General features: G+C 52.0%; 1 protein-coding gene across 1 annotated transcript; it reads left to right on the forward strand.

Moving 5' to 3' along the window:
* Positions 1–435: 435 nt before the first annotated feature.
* LOC149428392 (uncharacterized) lies at positions 436–14,988 on the forward strand (the record flags this gene model as incomplete). Its single annotated transcript, XM_089667468.1, has 9 exons — positions 436–587; positions 3,601–3,750; positions 3,871–4,029; positions 4,166–4,327; positions 5,658–5,792; positions 5,874–6,008; positions 6,257–6,519; positions 6,618–6,742; positions 12,228–14,988. Coding segments are annotated over 7 exons (901 nt in total), but the record flags the coding sequence as incomplete, so codon positions are not given.
* Between the last annotated feature and the right edge of the window lie 9,347 nt (positions 14,989–24,335).

The following is a 24,335-nucleotide window of genomic DNA, read 5'->3' on the forward strand; positions in this document are numbered from 1 at the left end:
CCCCCATCTCCAGTTGTAGCGCCCCCCCATCTCCAGTTGTGGCCCCCCCCCCCATCTCCAGTTGTGCCCCCCCCCCATCTCCAGTTGTGGCCCCCCCCATCTCCAGTTGTGGCCCCCCCCCATCTCCAGTTGTGGCCCCCCCATCTCCAGTTGTAGCTCCGCCCCCCCTCTCCAGTTGTAGCTCCGCCCCCCCTCTCCAGTTTGTAGCTCCGCCCCCCTCTCCAGTTGTAGCTCCGCCCCCCCATCTCCAGTTGTAGCCCCCCCCCATCTCCAGTTGTGGCCCCCCCCATCTCCAGTTGTGCCCCCCCCCATCTCCAGTTGTAGCTCCGCCCCCCCCCATCTCCCAGTTGTGGCCCCCCCCCCATCTCCAGTTGTAGCTCCGCCCCCCCCCCTCTCCAGTTGTAGCCCCCCAATGTGTCTGCTCTCTCCCCTCAGACTCCTCATACTCGGCCCTCAGCGGCCTGCAGAAGGTGGTGAATGCTTCTGTGACCTGGGCTGCGTCAGTCCGTTCTCTGCAGTCAGCACATCGGCCAGTGAGGGCGCCGCAGAGATTTGTACGAGGAGGAAGATCGATCAGCCGGCCCCGGGTGAGGACACTGACACCTTCCCGCCTTCCTGGACATTCCACCATTTCATCCAATCAGATTCCTTGTTACCCGGGGGTCATGTCCGTATCCTGGGCGGAGCCATCTTTGTTTCCCACAATGCCTCTGTGCCCCAGGAAACCGTAAACCACATTGATACTGATCAACACAAGTAGTTGTAGGCATTGTCCCGGCATGTGGGGCCCCGGATGGGTCCTTTATGGTCTCAGTCCTTGTCCCGGCATGTGGGGCCCCGGATGGGTCCTTTATGGTCTCAGTCCTTGTCCCGGTATGTGGGGCCCCGGATGGGTCCTTTATGGTCTCAGTCCTTGTCCCGGTATGTGGGGCCCCGGATGGGTCCTTTATGGTGTCAGTCCTTGTCCCGGTATGTGGGGCCCCCCGGATGGGTCCTTTATGGTGTCAGTCCTTGTCCCGGTATGTGGGGCCCCGGATGGGTCCTTTATGGTGTCAGTCCTTGTCCCAGTATGTGGGGCCCCGGATGGGTCCTTTATGGTGTCAGTCCTTGTCCCGGTATGTCGGGCCCCGGTTGGGTCCTTTATGGTGTCAGTCCTTGGTCTCGGTGTGTTGGGCCCCGGTTGGGTCCTGTATGGTGTCAGTCCTTGTCTCAGTGTGTCGGGTCCCGGCTGGGTCCTGTATGGTGTCAGTCCTTGTCCCGGTGTGTGGGGCCCCGGATGGGTCCTTTAGGGTCTCAGTCCTTGTCCCGGTATGTGGGGCCCCGGATGGGTCCTTTATGGTCTCAGTCCTTGTCCCGGTATGTGGGGCCCCAGATGGGTCCTTTATGGTGTCAGTCCTTGTCATGGTATGCCGGGCCCAGGATGGGTCCTTTATGGTGTCAGTCCTTGTCGCAGTATGTGGGGCCCCGGATGGGTCCTTTATGGTGTCAGTCCTTGTCCCGGTATGTCGGGCCCCGGTTGGGTCCTTTATGGTGTCAGTCCTTGTCTCGGTGTGTTGGGCCCCGGTTGGGTCCTGTATGGTGTCAGTCCTTGTCTCGGTGTGTCGGGCCCCGGTTGGGTCCTTTATGGTGTCAGTCCTTGTCCCGGTATGTCGGGCCCTTTATGGTGTCAGTCCTTGTCCCGGTATGTCGGGCCCTTTATGGTGTCAGTCCTTGTCTCGGTGTGTCGGGCCCCAGCTGGGTCCTGTATGGTGTCAGTCCTTGTCTCGGTGTGTAGGGCCCCAGTTGGGTCCTGTTTGGTGTCAATCCTTGTCTCGGTGTGTAGGGCCCCGGCTGGGTCCTTTGTGGTGTCAGTCCTTGTCTCGGTGTGTAGGGCCCCGGCTGGGTCCTGTATGGTGTCAGTCCTTGTCTCGGGCCCCGGCTGGGTCCTGTTTGGTGTCAGTCCTTGTCGCGGTGTGTCAGGCCCCGGCTGGGTCCTGTTTGGTGTCAGTCCTTGTCTCGGTGTGTCGGGCCCCGGTTGGGTCCTGTTTGGTGTCAGTCCTGGTCTTGGTGTGTCGGGCCCCGGCTGGGTCCTGTATGGTGTCAGTCCTTGTCTCGGGCCCCGGCTGGGTCCTGTTTGGTGTCAGTCCTTGTCTCGGTATGTCAGGCCCCGGCTGGGTCCTGTTTGGTGTCAGTCCTTGTCTCGGTGTGTCGGGCCCCGGTTGGGTCCTGTTTGGTGTCAGTCCTGGTCTTGGTGTGTAGGGCCCCAGCTGGGTCCCGTATGGTGTCAGTCCTTGTCTCGGTATGTCGGGCCCCGGCTGGGTCCTGTATGGTGTCAGTCCTTGTCTCGGGCCCCGGCTGGGTCCTGTTTGGTGTCAGTCCTTGTCTCGGTGTGTCAGGCCCCGGCTGGGTCCTGTTTGGTGTCAGTCCTTGTCTCGGTGTGTCGGGCCCCGGCTGGGTCCTGTATGGTGTCAGTCCTTGTCTCGGTGTGTCGGGCCCCGGCTGGGTCCTTTGTGGTGTCAGTCCTTGTCTCGGTATGTCGGGCCCCGGCTGGGTCCTGTTTGGTGTCAGTCCTTGTCTCGGTGTGTCGGGCCCCGGTTGGGTCCTGTTTGGTGTCAGTCCTGGTCTTGGTGTGTCGGGCCCCGGCTGGGTCCTGTATGGTGTCAGTCCTTGTCTCGGGCCCCGGCTGGGTCCTGTTTGGTGTCAGTCCTTGTCTCGGTGTGTCGGGCCCCGGCTGGGTCCTGTTTGGTGTCAATCCTTGTCTCGGTGTGTCGGGCCCCGGTTGGGTCCTGTTTGGTGTCAGTCCTTGTCTCGGTATGTCAGGCCCTGGTTGGGTCCTTTATGGTGTCAGTCCTTGTCTCGGTGTGTCGGGCCCCAGTTGGGTCCTGTTTGGTGTCAGTCCTTGTCTCGGGCCCCGGCTGGGTCCTGTATGGTGTCAGTCCTTGTCTCGGGCCCCGGCTGGGTCCTGTTTGGTGTCAGTCCTTGTCTCGGTGTGTAGGGCCCCAGTTGGGTCCTGTTTGGTGTCAGTCCTTGTCTCAGTGTGTAGGGCCCCGGCTGGGTCCTTTGTGGTGTCAGTCCTTGTCTCGGTATGTCGGGCCCCGGCTGGGTCCTGTTTGGTGTCAGTCCTTGTCTCGGTGTGTCAGGCCCCGGCTGGGTCCTGTTTGGTGTCAGTCCTTGTCTCGGTGTGTTGGGCCCCGGTTGGGTCCTGTTTGGTGTCAGTCCTTGTCTCGGGCCCCGGCTGGGTCCTGTTTGGTGTCAGTCCTTGTCTCGGTGTGTCAGGCCCCGGCTGGGTCCTGTTTGGTGTCAATCCTTGTCTCGGTGTGTCAGGCCCCGGTTGGGTCCTGTTTGGTGTCAGTCCTGGTCTTGGTGTGTCGGGCCCCGGCTGGGTCCTGTATGGTGTCAGTCCTTGTCTCGGGCCCCGGCTGGGTCCTGTTTGGTGTCAGTCCTTGTCTCGGTGTGTCAGGCCCCGGCTGGGTCCTGTTTGGTGTCAGTCCTTGTCTCGGTGTGTTGGGCCCCGGTTGGGTCCTGTTTGGTGTCAGTCCTTGTCTCGGTGTGTCGGGCCCCAGCTGGGTCCCGTATGGTGTCAGTGCTATGGCGTGTCAATGATGTGTTCTCTCCTTGCAGACACCTCCTGTTCCTCCATCTGTGGGCTGAAGAAGGTGGGTAACGGTGTCACCGACAGCAGCTGTGTCAGCCCGGCCACGGCGTCCAGTAACCCGTCCAGTGTGGGCGAGCCGGACCCCGGAGTGAGGAGGAGATGTGAGCAAAGTGAAGGTCAGTCGGGCCCCCAGGACCCGTGCCGCCCATACACTGCCTGCTTCATTCTGGTGCATGTTGGGGGAGGGGCTTTCTGTGTCCCTCTCGGGTCTCATTTTGTATATTTGTGTCCTGCAGTCCACAGTGACTCCGCGCGCTCTCAGGGGCCACCTAACACTCCGCACAGGAATCCTCTTAGACCCAGCGGCCAATGTATAGACCTGACACAGGAGGAGGAGCAGCCAGCGGGCGCCAAAGCCAGGACACCCAATCAGGACAAGCAGAGCGTCAGGAATGGTAAATGCTTCCTCCATCTGCTGGATGAGATTTGTACCTCGTGGGCGGTCCTTATTTCTGTTCATATATCATGTGTCCTGTAATACTTCAGTAGATCCGGAACTTTCCGTAACGAAAATGTCTTTCCACGTAACAGACCGGGCCCCGGATTCATCCAGCGGCCAGGCTGTGAAGCCAACAGGGGGCCGGACCAGGGCCCCCGCCAGCTCCCAGCTCATCGATCTGACGGAGGAGGAGGAGGCGCCGATCAGGCACAAAAGACCGAGTTCCTCAGAGGCTGCCAGGAAATCTCATCCCGGTAAGAGGGCGGGGAATAGAAAGCTGGAGATGGTGACACCATGGGACCGCTCAAACCCACGATAGTCCCCCAGTGCTGTGCGACCAAGTCCCGCCACCCTCAGCAGCCCCCAATCAGGTTCCGCCACCCCTCAGCAGCCCCCAATCAGTTTCCGCCACCCCTCAGCAGCCCCCAATCAGGTTCCGCCACCCCTCAGCAGCCCCCAATCAGGTTCCGCCACCCCTCAGCAGCCCCCAATCAGGTTCCGCCACCCCTCAGCAGCCCCCAATCAGGTTCCGCCACCCCTCAGCAGCCCCCAATCAGGTCCTGCCACCCTCAGCAGCCCCCAATCAGTTTCCGCCACCCCTCAGCAGCCCCCAATCAGTTTCCGCCACCCCTCAGCAGCCCCCAATCAGGTTCCGCCACCCCTCAGCAGCCCCCAATCAGGTTCCGCCACCCCTCAGCAGCCCCCAATCAGGTCCCGCCACCCCTCAGCAGCCCCCAATCAGGTCCCGCCACCCCTCAGCAGCCCCCAATCAGGTCCCGCTACCCCTCAGCAGCCCCCAATCGGTTCCCGCTACCCCTCAGCAGCCCCCAATCGGTTCCCGCTACCCCTCAGCAGCCCCCAATCGGTTCCCGCTACCCCTCAGCAGCCCCCAATCAGGTCCCTCTGGGAACATCAAGCAAGCCTGTGGGGTCTCCTGGAGTGACACCTTCTGATCTCAGACCTGGAGGAGGAGTCATGGGCCATGTGATGCATTGCTTTGGAACACTGGGTGCAATGACTTCATTCAGGACTGCTACATAAAGATTTACCCAGAAGCCCCCTCTTTCCGGGGGAGGAACGCCACTTCACTGACACCGACTGACACCCACCACCCCACCGGGAACTAATGACATCACTGACACCCACCACCACAGTGGGAACTGACATCACTGACACCGACCGACACCCACCACCCCACCGGGAACTAATGACATCACTGACCGACCGACACCCACCACCCCACCGGGAACTAATGACATCACTGACACCGACCGACACCCACCACCCCACCGGGAACTAATGACATCACTGACACCGACCGACATCCACCACCCCACCGGGAACTAATGACATCACTGACACCGACCGACACCCACCACCCCACCGGGAACTAATGACATCACTGACACCGACCGACACCCACCACCCCTTCGGGAACTAATCACATGACTGACACCGACCGACACCCACCACCCCACCGGGAACTAATCACATGACTGACACCCACCACCCCACCGGGAACTTTCTTGGTTTTAGGGTTCTGTATTATCTCTCGGAGGCTCTAACATGTCCACCTTTGTCTAGTTTCTCTGCTCTCAGCCAGTCCACATAAAGCTCCTTCAGACAGGAAGCGCAGAGCGCCCATCACCGCAACCAGAACACAGCGAGTCGGCGCAGACAGGCCGCTGGACCCGGGGCCCTCCGGAGCCCGCAGAGGAGGTGAGGCGATATTGGTGCGGATGGTCTGCCGGGGTTGTGGCTGCCGACATCTCACATCCTGTATGATTGTGTCTCCTCCAGGAATCCCCACCATGAATGAACACATCAGTGGTCTGGAGAAGCTCCTGAAAGGAGTACCAACGTTTACCCCACCGAATACCCCCAGCGGGCAGAGGCGAGGCGGGAGCTGGTGGTTCAAAAGCACGTCCCCTCATGGTAATGTATGGGAGGGCAAGGCCGGCTCATCTCATTGGGCCCCATCTTGGGCATTGTGTAGTCCTGCTCTAGGGTGACAACGCTGCGCCTCCATAGGTACACTACACTGACCGTTGTCACCCTGGAACAGGAAATGACTGGGAATTGACAAGTTGGACAGTAACTGAGATTCAGGAACATCGTGTATGAGCAGAACTGGTAGCTCTCCGATCGAAGGTTTCCACTCAACCTGTCCTCTTGTCCTCCAGAGACGTGAATGGCCGCAGTGACCACCATTGCTGGACATGAAGGGCGAGGGAACGGGGCGTGATTGTGACCTCACACAAGCATTTTATTGGAAGAGACAGAACATAAAGGGGGATCTGCAGATCTCACAACACCGGGAGGAAATCACCGACAATCTCAGAGGGTTTACAAAACATTAACAATAGCCTGGAGGGACACCGGCCGGGGGCCACGACAACCAGACCAGCCGCAGATGGGGAGGGCAGTGCTGGTGTCCAAAGTGTTGGTGAGTACCTGCGAGAGGTCACAGGTCACGTAGGCCGAAGCTGAAACTTCTTGGATTGTGTTGCTATTTCCTGAACACTTGTTCCTTTATCTCCACAGGGGGCGCTGCTCCATGAACATGATTCCAATAGAAGGCCATCGGCGTGGCAGAGGAGGCTTCCAATACGCCATCTATACTCTGTGCCACTCAGAGCAGCTAAGACATGGCGGGTGGCCTTCTTATGGTATATACTCACTCAGTGAAGGGTGCGGTAAAAGGAACAGATATTAGTGGACCCCCTCCAAACGATGGAGCTCAGGTGTCTCCAGTGAGGGGTCCTGGTAATACTCCATCATACACAGACATTGGAGACAGTTGTGCTCTTCCAACCTTGTGGTAACAATTTGGTGAAGACCCTTTTCTGTTCCACCATGATGGTGCCCCTGTGCACAAAGCCAAATCCATAAAGACATGGATGACCAGTCTGGTATGGAGGAACTCGAGAGTCCTGTACAGAGCCCCAACCTCAACCCTACTGAACACCTTGGGATGAACTGGAACACCAATGGTGAGCCAGGTCTTCTCATCCAACATCAGTATGTGACCTCACAAATGGGCACAAATTCCCACAGACAACCTCCAAAATCTTGAGGAAAGCCTCCCCAGAAGAGTGGAGGATGTTATAGCCACAAAGTGGGACCAACGCCATATTATTGGCCATGGTTATAGAATAGGATGGCCAACAGCTCAACCTTGTGGTAACAGTTGGGTGAAGACCCTTATCTGTTCCATCATGACTTTGCCCTTGTGTACAAGACCAGCTCCATACAGATATGGATGACCAGTCTGGCATGGAGGAACTCGAGAGTCCTGTACAGAGCCCTGACCTGAACCCTACTGAACATATTTGGGATGAACTGGAACACCAATGGTGAGCCAGGTCTCCTCATCCAACATCAGTATCTGACCTCACAAATGGGCATGAATTCCCACAGACACCCTCCACAATCTTGTGGAAAGCTTCCCCAGACGAGTGGAGGATGTTATAGACGCAAAGTGGGACCAACGCCATATTATTGGCCATGATTGTAGAATAGGATGGCCAACAGCTCAACCTTGTGGTAACAGTTTGGTGAAGACCCTTTTCTTTTCCACCATGACTGTCCCCCATGTACAAAGCCAGCTCCATAAAGACATGGTTTGGCCAGTTTGGTGTGGAAGAACATGAGTGTACTGTACAAAGCCCCGACCCCAACCCTACTGAACACCTTTGGGATGAACTGGAACACCAACGGTGAGCCAGGTCTTCTCATCCAACATCAGTATCTGACCTCACAAATGGGCACAAATTCCCACAGACAACCTCCAAAATCTTGAGGAAAGCCTCCCCAGAAGAGTGGAGGATGTTATAGCCACAAAGTGGGACCAACGCCATATTACTGGCCATGGTTATAGAATAGGATGGCCAACAGCTCAACCTTGTGGTAACAGTTGGGTGAAGACCCTTTTCTGTTCCAGCATGACGGTGCCCCTGTGCACAAAGCCAGCTCCATAAAGACATGGATGACCAGTCTGGTATGGAGGAACTCTTGAGTCCTGTACAGTGCCCTGACCTCAACCCTACTGAATACCTTTGGGATGAACTGGAACGCTGATGGTGAGCCAGGTCTCCTCATCCAACATCAGTATCTGACCTTACAAATGGGCACAAATTCCCACAGACACCCTCCACAATCTTGAGGAAAGCCTCCCCAGAAAGAGCGATGGTTGTTATGGATACAAAGGGTTCATGGTTTTTGAGGTGTGATGGTCAGGTGCAGAAAGCCAGCTCCATAAAGACATGGATGACCAGTCTGGTGTGGAGGAACTTCAGTGTCCTGCACAGAGCCCCGGCCTCAAGCCTACTGAAGACATTTGGGATGAACTGGAACTCCGATGGTGAGCCAGGTCTTCTCATCCAACATCAGCACCCGACCTCACAAATTCCCAGAGACAACCTCCAAAATCTTGAGGAAATCCTTCCCAGAAAGAGTACCTGACCCCACAAATGGGCACAAATTCCAACAGACACTCTCTTGAGGAAAGCCTTCCTAGATGAGTGGTGGATATTCTTGCCACAAAGGGGGGCGACGCTATACTCATGGCCATGGGAGGGATGACTCCCTATTTATGGCCATGGGAGGGATGACTCCCTATTTATGGCCATGGGAGGGATGACTCCCTATTCATGGCCATGGGAGGGATGACTCCGTATTCATGGCCATGGGAGGGATGACTCCGTATTCATGGCCATGGGAAGGATGACTCCCTGTTCATGGCCAAGGGGAGGGATGACTCCCTATTCATGGCCATGGGAGGGATGACTCCATATTCATGGCCATGGGAGGGATGACTCCATATTCATGGCCATGGGAGGGATGACTCCATATTCATGGCCAAGGGGAGGGATGACTCCATATTCATGGCCAAGGGGAGGGATGACTCCATATTCATGGCCAAGGGGAGGGATGACTCCATATTCATGGCCAAGGGGAGGGATGACTCCATATTCATGGCCAAGGGGAGGGATGACTCCCTATTCATGGCCATGGGAGGGATGACTCCCTATTCATGGCCATGGGAGGGATGACTCCCTATTCATGGCCATGGGAGGGATGACTCCCTATTCATGGCCATGGGAGGGATGACTCCATATTCATGGCCAAGGGGAGGGATGACTCCATATTCATGGCCAAGGGGAGGGATGACTCCATATTCATGGCCAAGGGGAGGGATGACTCCATATTCATGGCCATGGGAGGGATGACTCCATATTCATGGCCATGGGAGGGATGACTCCATATTCATGGCCATGGGAGGGATGACTCCATATTCATGGCCATGGGAGGGATGACTCCATATTCATGGCCATGGGAAGGATGACTCAATATTCATGGCCAATGGGAGGGATGACTCCATATTCATGGCCAATGGGAGGGATGACTCCATATTCATGGCCATGGGAGGGATGACTCCATATTCATGGCCATGGGAAGGATGACTCCATAGTAATGGGCATGATTTTGGAATGGGATCTTCAACTAAGTCATATGGGTGTGATGGTCAGGTGTCCACCAGCTTCTAACCATATCACGTGCTAGCGCCTATATACGTTTGGTTCACTGTGATGGTGGTTCTCCACTTCCCGGGACCCCTGGATGATTCCCCGGGACCCCTGGATGAAGTCTTGTGCTGATTGGGACACTCGTTTTACTGACTGCTAGATGTGTCTCCTCTCTGAGCTTTCCCCTAGTGCTCTGCATCCCTTCTGTGCCATTCTGCTGACGTATCCTGCTAGACTTGATACCCCACCAATAAGTGTGCCCCGCTTTTCAGGGGGTATTCAGTATATCAGACTCCTGTGATATCCTCAATAAGTGCGCCCCGCTTTTCGGGGGTATTCAGTATATAAGACTCCTGTTACCCCCCAATAAGTGCGCCCCGCTTTTCGGTTGTATTCAGTATATCAGACTCCTGTGATACCCCCAATAAGTGCGCCCCGCTTTTCGGGAGTATTCTGTATAACAGACTCTTGTGATACCCCAATAAGTATACTGAATACCCCCAAAAAGCGGGGAGCACTTATTGGGGGTATCACAGGAGTCTGATATACTGAATACCCCAGAAAAGCGGGGCGCACTCATCGAAGTTTAGATTCCCGGGTACAATTGGGCGGCGTCCATATGTGTCTATTGAATTGGCATTAACCCTTTTTTGTTTTTTTGAGGATTGAAAATGTGCAAAAACAGTTTTTCTTTTTTTAATACTGTAATTGTTTCTGACATTATTGGTAATGAACAAATGCACACTGCCCCCTTCAGGCCGCAGAGGTATCTGAAGGCCCTTTTGATCGCTAGCTGAACAGCTGATATAGGGATCATATTATTTGGAACCACTCTGATTCCCAACCATTGGTGGTACCTGAGCTGTCAGTGACACCTGGGGTTGAGAGCAGTCAGTGACAGCCAGGATTGAGACCTCCTTCCCCCAAGATGTGCATACCTGAGCAGTCAGTGACAGCCAGGATTGAGACCTCCCTCCCCCAAGACGTGCATACCTGAGCAGTCAGTGACAGCCAGGATTGAGACCTCCCTCCCCCAGCCGTGCATACCTGAACTGTCATTGACAGCCAGGATTGAGAGCCCCCAGCCTTGTGTGATGAACGCAGCGTCAGACCCCTGACCTCACCAAACTCATGACCGCAGGACTGGCCAATCTAAAACCGCAATGTCACTTTGCGTAACAATGCTACGCCCAGCTGCACCCTGCACAACGATTTTCCAGCTAATTGGACCACAATCGATGCACCGGCAGCCTGAGCGATTGTTACTGGGTCAGGTTAATTACGCAATTAACCCTCCACACTGCCACCACCTCCTTTTTGTACAGAGAAAGAGGAAACTCGGCAATATCAGCAATAACACTATGATGGTTGAGGTAATCGCCTGTATAACACGGTCACCACAGGCCGGTTATACAGAGGGTTAAACAAACACAGTAGCATTTTTTTTAGAGGCAGAAATTCATAAATTGCAATACAGAGCTATAGAAACAGTTCAACACTTTCAGAAGGAAAGATTTATTACTAAAAGGTCAAACGGGTGCAATAAAAATATTTACAGAAAAAGATGTAACTAAGATATATATATAAATATACAGAGACCAACAGCACAGCAAAGAGATAACAGAAAGAAGTTAGAGGGTTAAAGTACTTGCCAAAGTCCTGGGTTAGCAGATCCAAGTTTCAGAGCGAAAGGGCACGGGTCTTCCAAGTTGGTTCTGATGTTAAACAAGAGAATTCTTCAACTTACTCTTTTAGGCCTGACATCTCATTTTGTAGTTCCCCAGCAGGGGGTGTCTCTGACGTCAAGGACCAATACCCAGTTTAGGGCGGGAAGGTCTGGGCGTAGGCCTAAACTAGAGCCAAAATCTCTTCTAGTTCATATTTTGGCCCATAACTTTCCCTCTGCACAAGTGACATTCCACCCGCGGGTAGATTATTATGCAGACACGTCTGAGGATTGATTAGACATGAAATATGAAATTCTACACTGAATGGTTCACAAGATCTACTTTTCTGCTTTCCTATGTCTTCCGGCCAAGGAGAGTGACCTATCAAACTGTTCGTCTCCTCTTGGCCAATCAGATGATATGCCTGGTTTTTACGTAAGTCTCTCATATTCCAAGATATGAGACATAGGGAAAAAATGGATTTTAAAAGTGTTATCGGGGCTGTGCTTAGCTGGAATCTCTTTGAACTACTGGGAAGGCTTGCGTTAGCTTTTACGAGGTGCTGTATTTCACAGCTTCCTCAGACAACCAGGCGCTCGGCTCAAAAATGTTTTATAGCTCTGGGCTCCCTGCTGTGCCCCGCCCGGCCTTTGACCCTCCTAACACACAGGCCGTATATCAATGTGTATGAACAGAGAGGGAAGGGGGGAGAATGAGGGACAACATGGAGATTTCTTAACAAAATGGAGGACTGCGTCAGTCTCTGGGTGTATGCTTGCGACACCTTGTATGCCTGAACTGTCAGTGACAGCTGGGATTGAGGGCCCCCTGCCGTGGGGGGTGAGGGGTTCAATACTAACGGGTGTCTGACACCCTTCATACCGATATTAATGCACAGATAGGATGATATCACCTCTGAACATTTGACTCTTCAAAATTCTCTTTTTTTTTGGTCACAGGGCCCGCCTTTCTCTCCGCCCCCATCACATGATCCTTGTGCGTCCAGCATGATTGGACTCTCCTGATGTCACCTCCCTCCCTGCTGTTCCTCGAACTGGTCTGAGCTGTGCGGTACGAAGACTCATCCTGCAGAAAGGCACGGGATTCGCCAGCCTCGCTCCTGTGCCTGGCGCCGGATCCTCCGCAGCTCACCCACCCCCCCCCCCCCCCCCTGCCATAAACCGGACACATGGCGGCCAGGCGGCTTCAGAACTGTTACAGAAATGTCTATTTTTCTACAAGTCACTTTATGTACATAGAACGGACGTGTGATTGTGACAATCTGTACAGGTGTATAGGACTTCACCGGACGGGATAACAGGGTCTACCGATACAGAGACTCCATCTGACCGTGTATAGGACGTTCTGTGTTCCCGGATTTTGTCTTTTATAGTCCCGGATAAAACGTTTCTTATATTTGACACCCAACAGATTTGGTCATATCTGGGTACTGAAGGGCCAGTAAGTGCAGATCATAGGGCAGCCTATGCGGAGGAGGTATATGTGACGTTTCTCCTGCCGGGTTCCTCTCTCGTACTCCATGGAGGAACATCACCATCGTCATTTGTCTTCTTCTAGCTGATTGGAGAAGGTGGACTGGGCGGCGGTACTCCGGAGATGTTTATTAATCTGTATTTCTCTTTCAGTTCCTTGAAGGACACAGCCAGTCTTCATGACCAAGGTGTCAGTGTCCTGGTGGCTTCACTGTCCCGTTCTCCTGTCCAGGAAGTCCTTTCTTCCATTGAATTGGTTCAACGCGGCCAATCCGGGGCAAGCCGAATCATTGAAATGCCCTCCCACTCCATTCCCTACAAGGAGCTTCATAGGAGGGAAAGTTTGGATTAGGGAGAACCTGTCCCATGGAGCCACCAGAGCATCCAACGCATTGTCCAAGGAATCCCTAGTCCTGGCCAGAAACCTGGGAGCTTCATAGGAAGAAAAATGTAGACTAGGGAGAACCTGTCCTATGGAGCCACCAGAGCATCCAACGTATTGTCCAAGGGATCCCTAGTCCTGGCCAGAAACCTGGGAGCTTCATAGGAGGGCAAGTGTAGATTAGGGAGTACCTGTCCTATGGAGCCACCAGAGCATCCAACGTATTGTCCAAGGGATCCCTAGTCCTGGCCAGAAACTTGGGAGCTTCATAGGAGGGCAAGTGTAGATTAGGGAGTACCTGTCCTATGGAGCCACCAGAGCATCCAACGCATTGTCCAAGGGATCCCTAGTCCTGGCCAGAAACCTGGGAGCTTCATAGGAGGGCAAGTGTAGATTAGGGAGTACATGTCTTATGGAGCCACCAGAGCATCCAACGCATTGTCCAAGGGATCCCTAGTCCTGGTCAAAAACATAGGAGCTTCATAGGAGGGAAAATGTAGACTAGGGAGAACCTGTCCTATGGAGCCACCAGAGCATCCAACGCATTGTCCAAGGGATTCCTAGTCCTGGCCAGAAACCTGGGAGCTTCATAGGAAGAAAAATGTAGACTAGGGAGAACCTGTCCTATGGAGCCACCAGAGCATCCAACGCATTGTCCAAGGGATCCCTAGTCCTGGCCAGAAACCTGGGAGCTTCATAGGAGGGCAAGTGTAGATTAGGGAGTACCTGTCCTATGGAGCCACCAGAGCATCCAACGTATTGTCCAAGGGATCCCTAGTCCTGGCCAAAAACCTGGGAGCTTCATAGGAAGAAAAATGTAGACTAGGGAGAACCTGTCCCTTGGAGCCACCAGAGCATCCAACGTATTGTCCAAGGGATCCCTACTCCTGGCCAGAAACCTGGAAGCTTCATAGGAGGGAAAGTGTAGACTAGGGAGAACCTGTCCTATGGAGCCACCAGAGCATCCAACGCATTGTCCAAGAGATCCCTAGTCCTGACCAGAAACCTGGGAGCTTCATAGGAGGGAAAGTGTAGATTAAAGGAGTAACTGTCCCATGGAGCCACCAGCGCATCCAACGCATTGTCCAAGAGATCCCTAGTCCTGGCCAGAAACCTGGGAGCTTCATAGGAGGGAAAATGTAGACTGGGGAGAGCCTGTCCTATGGAGCCACCAGAGCATCCAGCACATTGTCCAAGGGATCCCTAGTCCTGACCAGAAACCTGGGAACATTCCAGGTGGATGTGAGAAGATCCATGTTCAGTGTTCCCCAGGCAGACAAATTTGTTGGAATATCTCCTGATGTAGAGATCGTTCCCACCGATCCACACTGACGCCTCAAATAGTCTGCATGCCAGTTGTCTACTCTTGGAATGTGGGCTACTGATATGGCTGTGACATGAAGTTCCACCCAACTGAGAACCTGAGATGCCTCCAAGGCCTCAGCCGAGCTTCTGGTGTCACCTTGGTGATTGATGTAAGACCGCCGTGGCGTTGTCCAGCTGTACCCTGAAGGGACAACCCTCCAGAAACACGAGGCATCCGTAGTGACGATCCACCAATTCCACGGGACAAAGGACTTTGTAGGGGAGAGTGAAGCCATGGGGACATTGAGGCCTTCATCGTGAAGATTGGCCGTGTCCTTCAATGAACTCAGAGAAAGGGATTTTTACCATTTTTTTGGTTTACTGGTCTTTTGATCGAGGGACCGCCAATTCTACCCCTCAGGATCTGAGGGCCGGGGAGGCACTGATTGGCCCCGCAGGGGGTCGGTTCACCTTACAGGGTCATTCTAGAAGCTGATTGTATCTGGAGAAATCTTTCACAAATAAACGCTTTCTACCTCAGAGACGGCTCCGGGCGTGTGAGGGTGTCAGAGTGTGGGGGTCTCCAGTGTCAGGTGGTCATTTTACCACCTGGAGTTCATCACAGGCACTGACCACATTGTGGTTCCAGGCTTTGGGGTCGTCCTTCTCATCCGTTGCCGACCACTTGGCCAGTCACTGATCCTCAATCTGGCATGAGTGAAGCATGAGCAGCACAAGCAACGGTCACTGAAGGGGGCTCTCCGTGGCCCCAAAACGTTGAACATTGCATCTACCGGGGCCAAACAAACACAAAACTCATATATTGCACCTTACCGGTGCTTGGATGTGGTGGCTGCATTACTTTTCCTTTTTCAGCAAGTACAGAAAAAGCCTGTTGATCCTGCCACAAATGCAGCGTCCTTGTCAGCTCCTGTGAGATGAGGAACCGCAAAGAACCTTTCATTGTGTAAACTACTCACCCCATCGATCCACCGTGCAATGGAGACAAAGGCAGATGGAGGTCCAGGCTGAGTGACACCCATGACTCCTTCCATACAATGGAGAAATGAGTGCAGACAGGAAGTGTTACTGGCAGGATCAGCAGCTGAAAAAAAGGAAACGCATACAGCCACCACATCCGAGGACTGCTAAACTATACTGTAGAATGTGAAAGGGGGCCCCAAACATCCCAAAGGTCCACTTTACTGTCTTTCAGACTTTGAGGGGGCTGGACTGTGGCCAGTGGGAGTATATAATGCACCATAATGGGTGTCAGTGGAAGGAATAGTCCCCCATCATTGGTGTCAGTGGGAGGAATAGTGCCCCATCACTGGTGTCAGTGGGGGGAATAGTGCCCCATCACTGGTGTCAGTGGGAGGAATAGTGCCCCATCACTGGTGTCAGTGGGAGGAATAGTGCCCCATCATTGGTGTCAGTGGGAGGAATAGTGCCCCATCACTGGTGTCAGTGGGAGGAATAGTGCCCCATCACTGGTGTCAGTGGGAGGAATAGTGCCCCATCACTGGTGTCAGTGGGAGGAATAGTGCCCCATCACTGGTGTCAGTGGGAGGAATAGTGCCCCATCACTGGTGTCAGTGGGAGGAATAGTGCCCCATCACTGGTGTCAGTGGGAGGAATAGTGCCCCATCACTGGTGTCAGTGGGAGGAATAGTGCCCCATCATTGGTGTCAGTGGGAGGAATAGTGCCCCATCACTGGTGTCAGTGGGAGGAATAGTGCCCCATCACTGGTGTCAGTGGGAGGAATAGTGCCCCATCACTGGTGTCAGTGGGAGGAATAGTGCCCCATCACTGGTGTCAGTGGGAGGAATAGTGCCCCATCACTGGTGTCAGTGGGAGGAATAGTGCCCCATCATTGGTGTCAGTGGGAGGAATAGTGCCCCATCACTGGTGTCAGTGGGAGGAATAGTGCCCCATCATTGGTATCAGTGGGAGGAATAGTGCCCCATCACTGGTGTCAGTGGGAGGAATAGTGCCCCGTCATTGGTGTCAGTGGGAGGAATAGTGTGCCATCATTGGTGTCAGTGGGAGGGATAGCTCCCCGTCATTGGTGTCAGTGGGAGGAATAGCGCCCCGTCATTGGTTTCAGTGGGAGGAATAGCGCCCCATCATTGGTATCAGTGGGAGGAAGGGGGCTGGACTGTGGCCAGTGGGAGTAAATAATGCACCATAATGGGTGTCAGTGGGAGGAATAGAACCCCATCATTGGTGTCAGTGGGAGGAATAGTGCCCCGTCATTGGTGTCAGTGGGAGGAATAGTGCCCCGTCATTGGTGTCAGTGGGAGGAATAGTGCCCCGTCATTGGTGTCAGTGGGAGGAATAGTGCCCCGTCAATGGTGTCAGTGGGAGGAATAGCGTGCCATCATTGGTGTCAGTGGGAGGAATAGTGCCCCGTCATTGGTTTCAGTGGGAGGAATAGCGCCCCGTCATTGGTGTCAGTGGGAGGAATAGTGCCCCATCATTGGTATCAGTGGGAGGAATGGTGCCCCGTCATTGGTATCAGTGGGAGGAATGGTGCCCCATCATTGGTGTCAGTGGGAGGAATAGTGCCTCTTCATTGGTGTCAGTGGTAGGAATAGTGCCCCATCATTGGTGTCAGTGGGAGGAATAGAGCCCCATGCAGGGGCGGACTGACCATTTAGAAACTTGGGCACTGGGTCAGTAGGGGGCCCCATGAGATGCCCCTGGTACCTTTTTCATAGACTTTTTTTGAGTTTGGGCAAGGACACCGGCCCCATGATTCCGGGGGCCCCATGAGTTGTCAGTCCGCCCTGGCCCCATCAGTGGTATCAGTGGGAGGAATAGTGCCTCTTCATTGGTGTCAGTGGTAAGAATAGTGCCCCGTCAGTGGGAGGAATAGTGCCCCATCATTGGTGTCAGTGGGAGGAATAGTGCCCCATCATTGGTGTCAGTGGGAGGAATAGTGCCCCATCATTGGTGTCAGTAATGGGGCACTATTCATCTCACTGTTGGAGTGTCCTACCCTACTGAACACCTTTGGAATGTCGATTGTGAGCCAGGTCTTCTCATCCATCATCAGGACCTGACCTCACAAATGGACACAAATTCCCACAGACACCCTCCCAAATCTTGCAGAAAGTCTTCCCAGAGAGTGAAGGATGTTACAGAACCAAAGGGGTGGGGTAACTCCATCATAATGACCATGGTTTTGGAATGGATGTCCAACACCTCAACCTTGTGGTAGCAGTTTGGTGAAGATCCTTTTCTGTTCCACCATGACGGTGCCCTGTGCACAAAGCCAGCTACATCAAGACATGGTTTGACCAGTTTGGGGTGGAGGAACTTGAGGGTCCTGTACAGAGCCCCAACCTCAAACCTACAGCACACCTTTGGGATGGATTGGAACGCCGATAGTGAGCCAGATTTTCTCATCCATCAGTACCTGACCTCAGATTCAGACACCCTCCAAAATCTTGCAGTCTTCCCAGAAGTGTGGAGGTTGTTAGAAGCCGGGGGGTGGAGTAACTACATATTAACGTCAATGGTTTTGAAATGGGGGGGGTTCCATATTGATGACCATGGTTTTGGAATAGGATGGCCAACAGATCAACCTTGTGGTAGCAGTTTGGTGGAGACCCTTTTCTGGTCCACCATGATGGTGCCCCTGTTTACAAGGCCAGCTTCATAAAGACATGGATGACCAGTTTGGGTTGGGGGAACTTGAGTGTCCTGTACAAAGCCCTGACCTCAACCCTACTGAACACCTTTGGAATGAATTGGAATGTCGATTGTAAGCCAGGTCTTCTCATTCAATATCAGTACCTGACCTCACAAATGGACAAAAATTCCCAGACACCCTCCAAAATCTTACATAAAGTCTTCCCAGAGAGTGAAGGATGTTCTAGAACCAAAGGGGTGGGGGCAACTCCATCATAATGATCATGGTTTTGGAATGTGAGCAACTCCATGTGAATAGTTTTGGAATGGTGTGGGAAATCCATATTAACGGCCATGGTTTTGGAACAGGATGTCCAATACCTCAACCTTGTGGTAACAGTTTGGTGAAGACCCTTTTCTGTTCCATGACGATGCCCGTGTGCAAAGCCAGCTACATCAAGACATGGTTTGACTTGTTAAGTGTAGAGGAACTTGAGTGTCCTGACCTCAAACCTACTGAACACCTTTGGGATGTCGATTGTGAGCCAGGTCTTATCCAACATCAGTACCTGACCTCACAAATGGACACACATTCCCACAGACACCCTCCAAAATCTTGTAGTCTTCCCAGAAGTGTGGAGGATGTTAGAAGCCAGGGGGTGGAGTAACTCCATATTAACATCAATGGTTTTGAAATGCGGGGTTCCATATTTATGGCCATGGTTTTGGAACAGGGTGTCCAACCGCTCAACCTTGTGGTAAGTTTGGTGAAGACCCTTTTCTGTTCCACCATGACTGTGCCCCTGTGTACAAAGCCAGCTACATCAAGACATGGTTTGACCAGTTTGGGGTGGAGGAACTTAAGGGTCCTGTACAAAGCCCTGACCTCAACCCTACTGAACATCTTTGGAATTAATTGGAATGTCGATTATGAGCCAGGTCTTCTCATTCAACATCAGTACCTGACCTCACAAATGGACACAAATTCCCAGACACCCTCCAAAATCTTGCAGAAAGTCTTCCCCGAGAGTGAAGGATGTTATAGAACCAAAGGGGTGGGGCAACTCCATCATGATGATCATGGTTTTGGAATGTGAGCAACTCCATATTAACATCAATGGCTTTGGAATGGTGCAGGAAAATCCATATTAATGGCCATGGTTTTGGAACAGGGTCTCCAACATCTCAACCGTGTGGTGACAGTTTGGTGAAGACCCTTTTCTGTTCCACCATGACAATGCCCGTGTACAAAGCCAGCTACATCAGGACATGATTTGACCTGTTAAGTGTGCAGGAACTTGAGGGTCCTGTACAGAGCCCTGACCTCAACCCTTCTGAACACCTTTGGGATGGATTGGAACTCCGATAGTGAGCCAGATTTTCTCATCCATCAGTACCTGACCTCAGATTCAGACACCCTCCATAATCTTGCAGTCTTCCCAGAAGTGTGGAGAATGTTAGAAGCCGGGGGGTGGAGTAACTCCATATTAACGTTAATGGTTTTGAAATGGGGGGGTTCCATATTAATGACCATGGTTTTGGAATAGGATGGCCAACCGCTCAACCTTGTGGTAAGTTTGGTGAAGACCCTTTTCTGTTCCACCATGACGGTGCCCTGTGTACAAAGCCGGCTACATAAAGACATGGTTTGACCAGTTTGAGGCAGAGGAACTTGAGTGTCCTGCACAGAGCCCTGACCTCAACCCTACTGAACACCTTGGTGGTTTAGAACGTCAAATGCAATCTATGTCCTTTTTTTGGTGACCAACATGAATGGAAATCTTGATTGTGAACTAACCGTACAAACTCCCAGAGACACTCTGAAAGCCTTTCCAGACGGGTGAAGGATGGTATAGCCCCAAAGGGGGGACAAACGCTACATCAATGGCCACGGTGTTGGAATTGGATGTTCAACAAGAACATATACAGTCATGGCCGAAATTGTTGGCACCCTTGATATTTCTCCAGGAAATCATGTATTTCTCACGAAACGTATTGCATTAACACATGTTTTGCTATACACATGTTTATTCCCTTTGTGTGTATTGGGACAAAACAAAAAAAGGGAGGAAAGAAAGCAAATTCGACATAATGTCACACAAACCTCCAAAAATGGGCTGGACAAAAGTATTGGCACCCTTTCACAACTGCGGATAAATAAGAATGTTACAAGCATGTGATGCTCCTGTAAACTCACCTGGGGCAAGTAACAGGTGTGGGCAATATAGAAATCACACCTGAAAGCAGATAAAAAGGAGAGACGTTCACTTAACCTTTGCATTGTGTGTCTGTCTGTGCCACACTAAGCATGGACAACAGAAAGAGGAGACGAGAACTGTCTGAGGACCTGAGAACCAAAATTGTGGCAAAATATCAACAATCTCAAGGTTACAAGTCCATCTCCAGAGAACTAGATTTGCCTTTGTCCACAGTGCGCAACATTATCAAGAAGTTTGCAACCCATGGCACTGTAGCTAATCTCCCTGGTCGTGGACGGATGAGGAAAATTGATGAAAGATTGCAACGCAGAATAGTCCGGATGGTGGATAAGCAGCCCCAAACATGTTCCAAAGACATTCAAGCTGTCCTGCAGGCTCAGGGAGCATCAGTGTCAGCGCGAACTATCCGTCGACATTTAAATGAAATGAAACGCTATGGCAGGAGACCCAGGAGGACCCCACTGCTGACACAGAGACATAAAAAAGCAAGACTACAGTTTGCCAAAATGTACTTGAGTAAGCCAAAAGCCTTCTGGGAAAACGTCTTGTGGACAGATGAGACCAAGATAGAGCTTTTCGGTAAAGCACATCATTCTACTGTTTACCGAAAACGGAATGAGGCCTACAAAGAACAAAACACAGTACCTACGGTAAAATATGGTGGAGGTTCAATGATGTTTTGGGGTTGTTTTGCTGCCTCTGGCACTGGGTGCCTTGACTGTGTGCAAGGCATCATGAAATCTGAGGATTACCAAAGGATTTTGGGTCGCACTGTAGGGCCCAGTGTCAGAAAGCTGGGTTTGCGTCCAAGATCCTGGGTCTTCCAGCAGGACAATGACCCCAAACATACGTCAAAAAGCACTCAGAAATGGATGGCAAAGAAGCGCTGGAGAGTTCTGAAGTGGCCAGCAATGAGCCCAGATCTAAATCCCATTGAACACCTGTGGAGAGATCTTAAAATTGCTGTTGGGAAAAGGTGTCCTTCCAATAAGAGAGACCTGGAGCTGTTTGCAAAGGAAGAGTGGTCCAAAATTCCGGGTGAGAGGTGTCAGAAGCTTATTGATGGTTATAGGAAGCGACTGATTTCAGTTATGTTTTCCAAAGGGTGTGCAACCAAATATTAAGTTAAGGGTGCCAATACTTTTGTCCAGCCCATTTTTGGGGTTTTGTGTGACATTATGTCATATTTGCTTTTCTGCCTCTGTTTTATATTTGTTCCAATACATACAAAGGGAATAAACATGTGTATAGCAAAACATGTGTTAATGCAATACCTTTTTTGTGTGAAATACTTGATTTTCAGGAAAAATATCAAGGGTGCCAACAATTTCGGCCATGACTGTAGATGATGGTCAGGTTGCCGTAGACTTTTGGCCTTATAGTGTGCCAACAAAAGTTCTCAAGATCTCATTGTTGGAGGTTCGTTGCCTTCATTATGATGGAAACTGAATAATACGGCCGTTTGTTCGGCCAGAAAAAGAAACTGAAGTCTTCAACTATATCATTCCCTTACGGCCTGAAGATCACCACCCAACACAATCTGGTTGCATCATCCAAGCAGGGGCGGACTGACAACTCATGGGGCCCCCGGGCAATAGGGAATCATGGGGCCCCTGTGTCCTTGCCCAAACTCAAAAAAGCCTATGAAAAAGGTACCAGGGGCATCTCATGGGGCCCCCTACTGACCCCAGGGCCTTGGGCAGTGCCCGAGTTTCCAAATGGTCAGTCTGCCCCTGCATCCAAGCCTCCTCCCACCATATACGCGTACAAGAGATCGTAATAAAAAAACTTCATTTTCCAGACAAATCTTTATCGAACGTTTTAATCTGGGTGTATTCGCACCAATATATCCGATCAGTAGTGGACAAACAAGTTACAAATGCCAAAGTCGCCTCTTCGGTTTTCAAGCAATCTCGAATTTGTTACTAAAGAGTTTCTAACATTTTCCTTCACAGAATTCACATTTCCACCCCCGTGGATTCTATGACATACGTGTCTCCACCCCCCCTCCCCTCCAGATCACGCCATTCATTTCCCCACAGTTACTCTACGAGGTCAAATAATAAAGATGAACGTCGCCCCGACGTGGTCTTCAGCAGGAACAAGATTCTGCCCGTCCGAGAATCTGCTGCCTCCATGTCTCGGCTTATTGTCTCCACATTATGACTGAAGAAGGAATCGGTTTGGTGGACGACCTTCCCGGTTTAGTCTTTTGTTGACACCAGATTGGCGCCGGCCGGGACCGAGGGGGATGTTCTGAAATACGACTTTGACTTCTACTCTCTTTCTACCGATATCTCTACTCGTCTCTATTTACTTTGTTGTCACGGGTTCAATTCTGGACAATTATAAACCGAAGGATCAAAAAGCAGCAAAATCAGACGTTCGTCTTTATAAAGAGCCCTGAAACCTCGAATTCTACATGAAGGAACGCGGCAGAGGGAGGAGCGTGGCACAGGGAGGAGCGGTCACATCCAAGATGGCTTCTTCTATGAAGACGTCTCACCGCTCAGCCAAGTGTCCTCAGTTCTGGTGACTAGAAGGAACGTATCCCACTGTTTACACCGCACTATACCAGGAACGTACCCCTTTACACCCCACTATACCAGGAGCGTACCCTTTTACACCCCACTATACCAGTAACATACCCCTTTACACCCCACTATACCAGGAGCGTACCCTTTTACGCCCCGCCGTACCGGGAACGTACCCCTTTACGTCCCACCATACCGGGAACATTTCCCTTTACACCCCCGCTATACCGGGAATGTACCCCTTTACAGCCCCGCCATACCAGGAACATTTCCCTTTATGCCCCACCATATCGGGAGCATACCCCTTTACGCCCCACCATACGGAAATGTTTCCTTTTACACCCCGCCATCTCGGGAAACGTTTCCCTTTACACCTAACTAAACCAGGAACTTACCCAATTGTTTAATACCCCACTATGTTAGGATCACACCCTAATATTCCCCACTGTACCAGGAACACACCCCATTATTTACAACCTACTCTACCAGGAACATATCTCTTTACACCCCACTGTACGAGGCACTTCATTTTTTTTTTATACCCTATACCAGGAACGTACCCCATTTTTTAATACCCTATACCAGGAACATACCCCATTTTTTTTTAATACCCTATACCAGGAACATGCCCCACTATTTACAACCCTACCGAAGAGAGTGGTGGGATGTGCGGATTCATGAGACCGTCCTGTCCCGACTTCTACAATCCAATCCCATGGGAGCAGGAAATCTGGTCACATGGCCAAAGATGTGAAATGCCAACAAAATGGAAACATCATCAAATGAGGAAGACAGATGGAGTTGAAGCGTACGTATCTACCCCCCCCCCCCCCCCGTTTAGGGATGGGTGTTCCAGTCTGACGTAGCAGATCACGCCGTTTACCTCTCCATCCAAAATGGGCAAAGACATCAGCAAAGGATCATCTTCTGCCCCGTCCCGAGACAAGGTCCTCCAGCACCGAGACAAAGGTCCCCCATCACCCATGGCAAAGGAGCTAAACATCCCCCCCATTATGTTGGATTTTACGGGATGCTACCACTTGAATCAGAATGAGCTCACTGGCGCCCCCCATCCATACAGTAAGCAGCCGCCCCTCCTGCCCACCCCTTGGCCCGACACTTGGATGAGCAGCGATAGGTCTTTAAAAAAAAAATCCAACTGCATATGACTGCTAAGGGAAATATAAATCATGGTGGAGCTTCCAATAAATGTCGAAGATTCAGTCCCTGAGAGGTCCCAAAAGTGGGCAAAATTCCAGAAAGAAATAACGGGGCTTTCAAGAGATCACCGGGAAAGAAGACAGAAAAAGGGGGACAACCAAAGTCTTATTGTGTACAAACGGGGCGACTCCAGGTCAGCCGGGGGTAGAGCTGTGTGGATGTACGCTGTGACGGGAGTGACTTTTGGGGGTGGGGAGACCCCTGTCTCAGCTCCCCATGTTCCTCTTATGTGTAAGTCACCCTGTGCCTGTTAAGGGTACATGGTGAAATGTCACC

The sequence above is a fragment of the Staurois parvus genome, unplaced genomic scaffold, assembly GCF_062004578.1.
Source record: "Staurois parvus isolate SC_StPar_1 unplaced genomic scaffold, SC_StPar_1.0 ptg003267l, whole genome shotgun sequence".
Lineage (NCBI taxonomy): Eukaryota > Metazoa > Chordata > Amphibia > Anura > Ranidae > Staurois > Staurois parvus.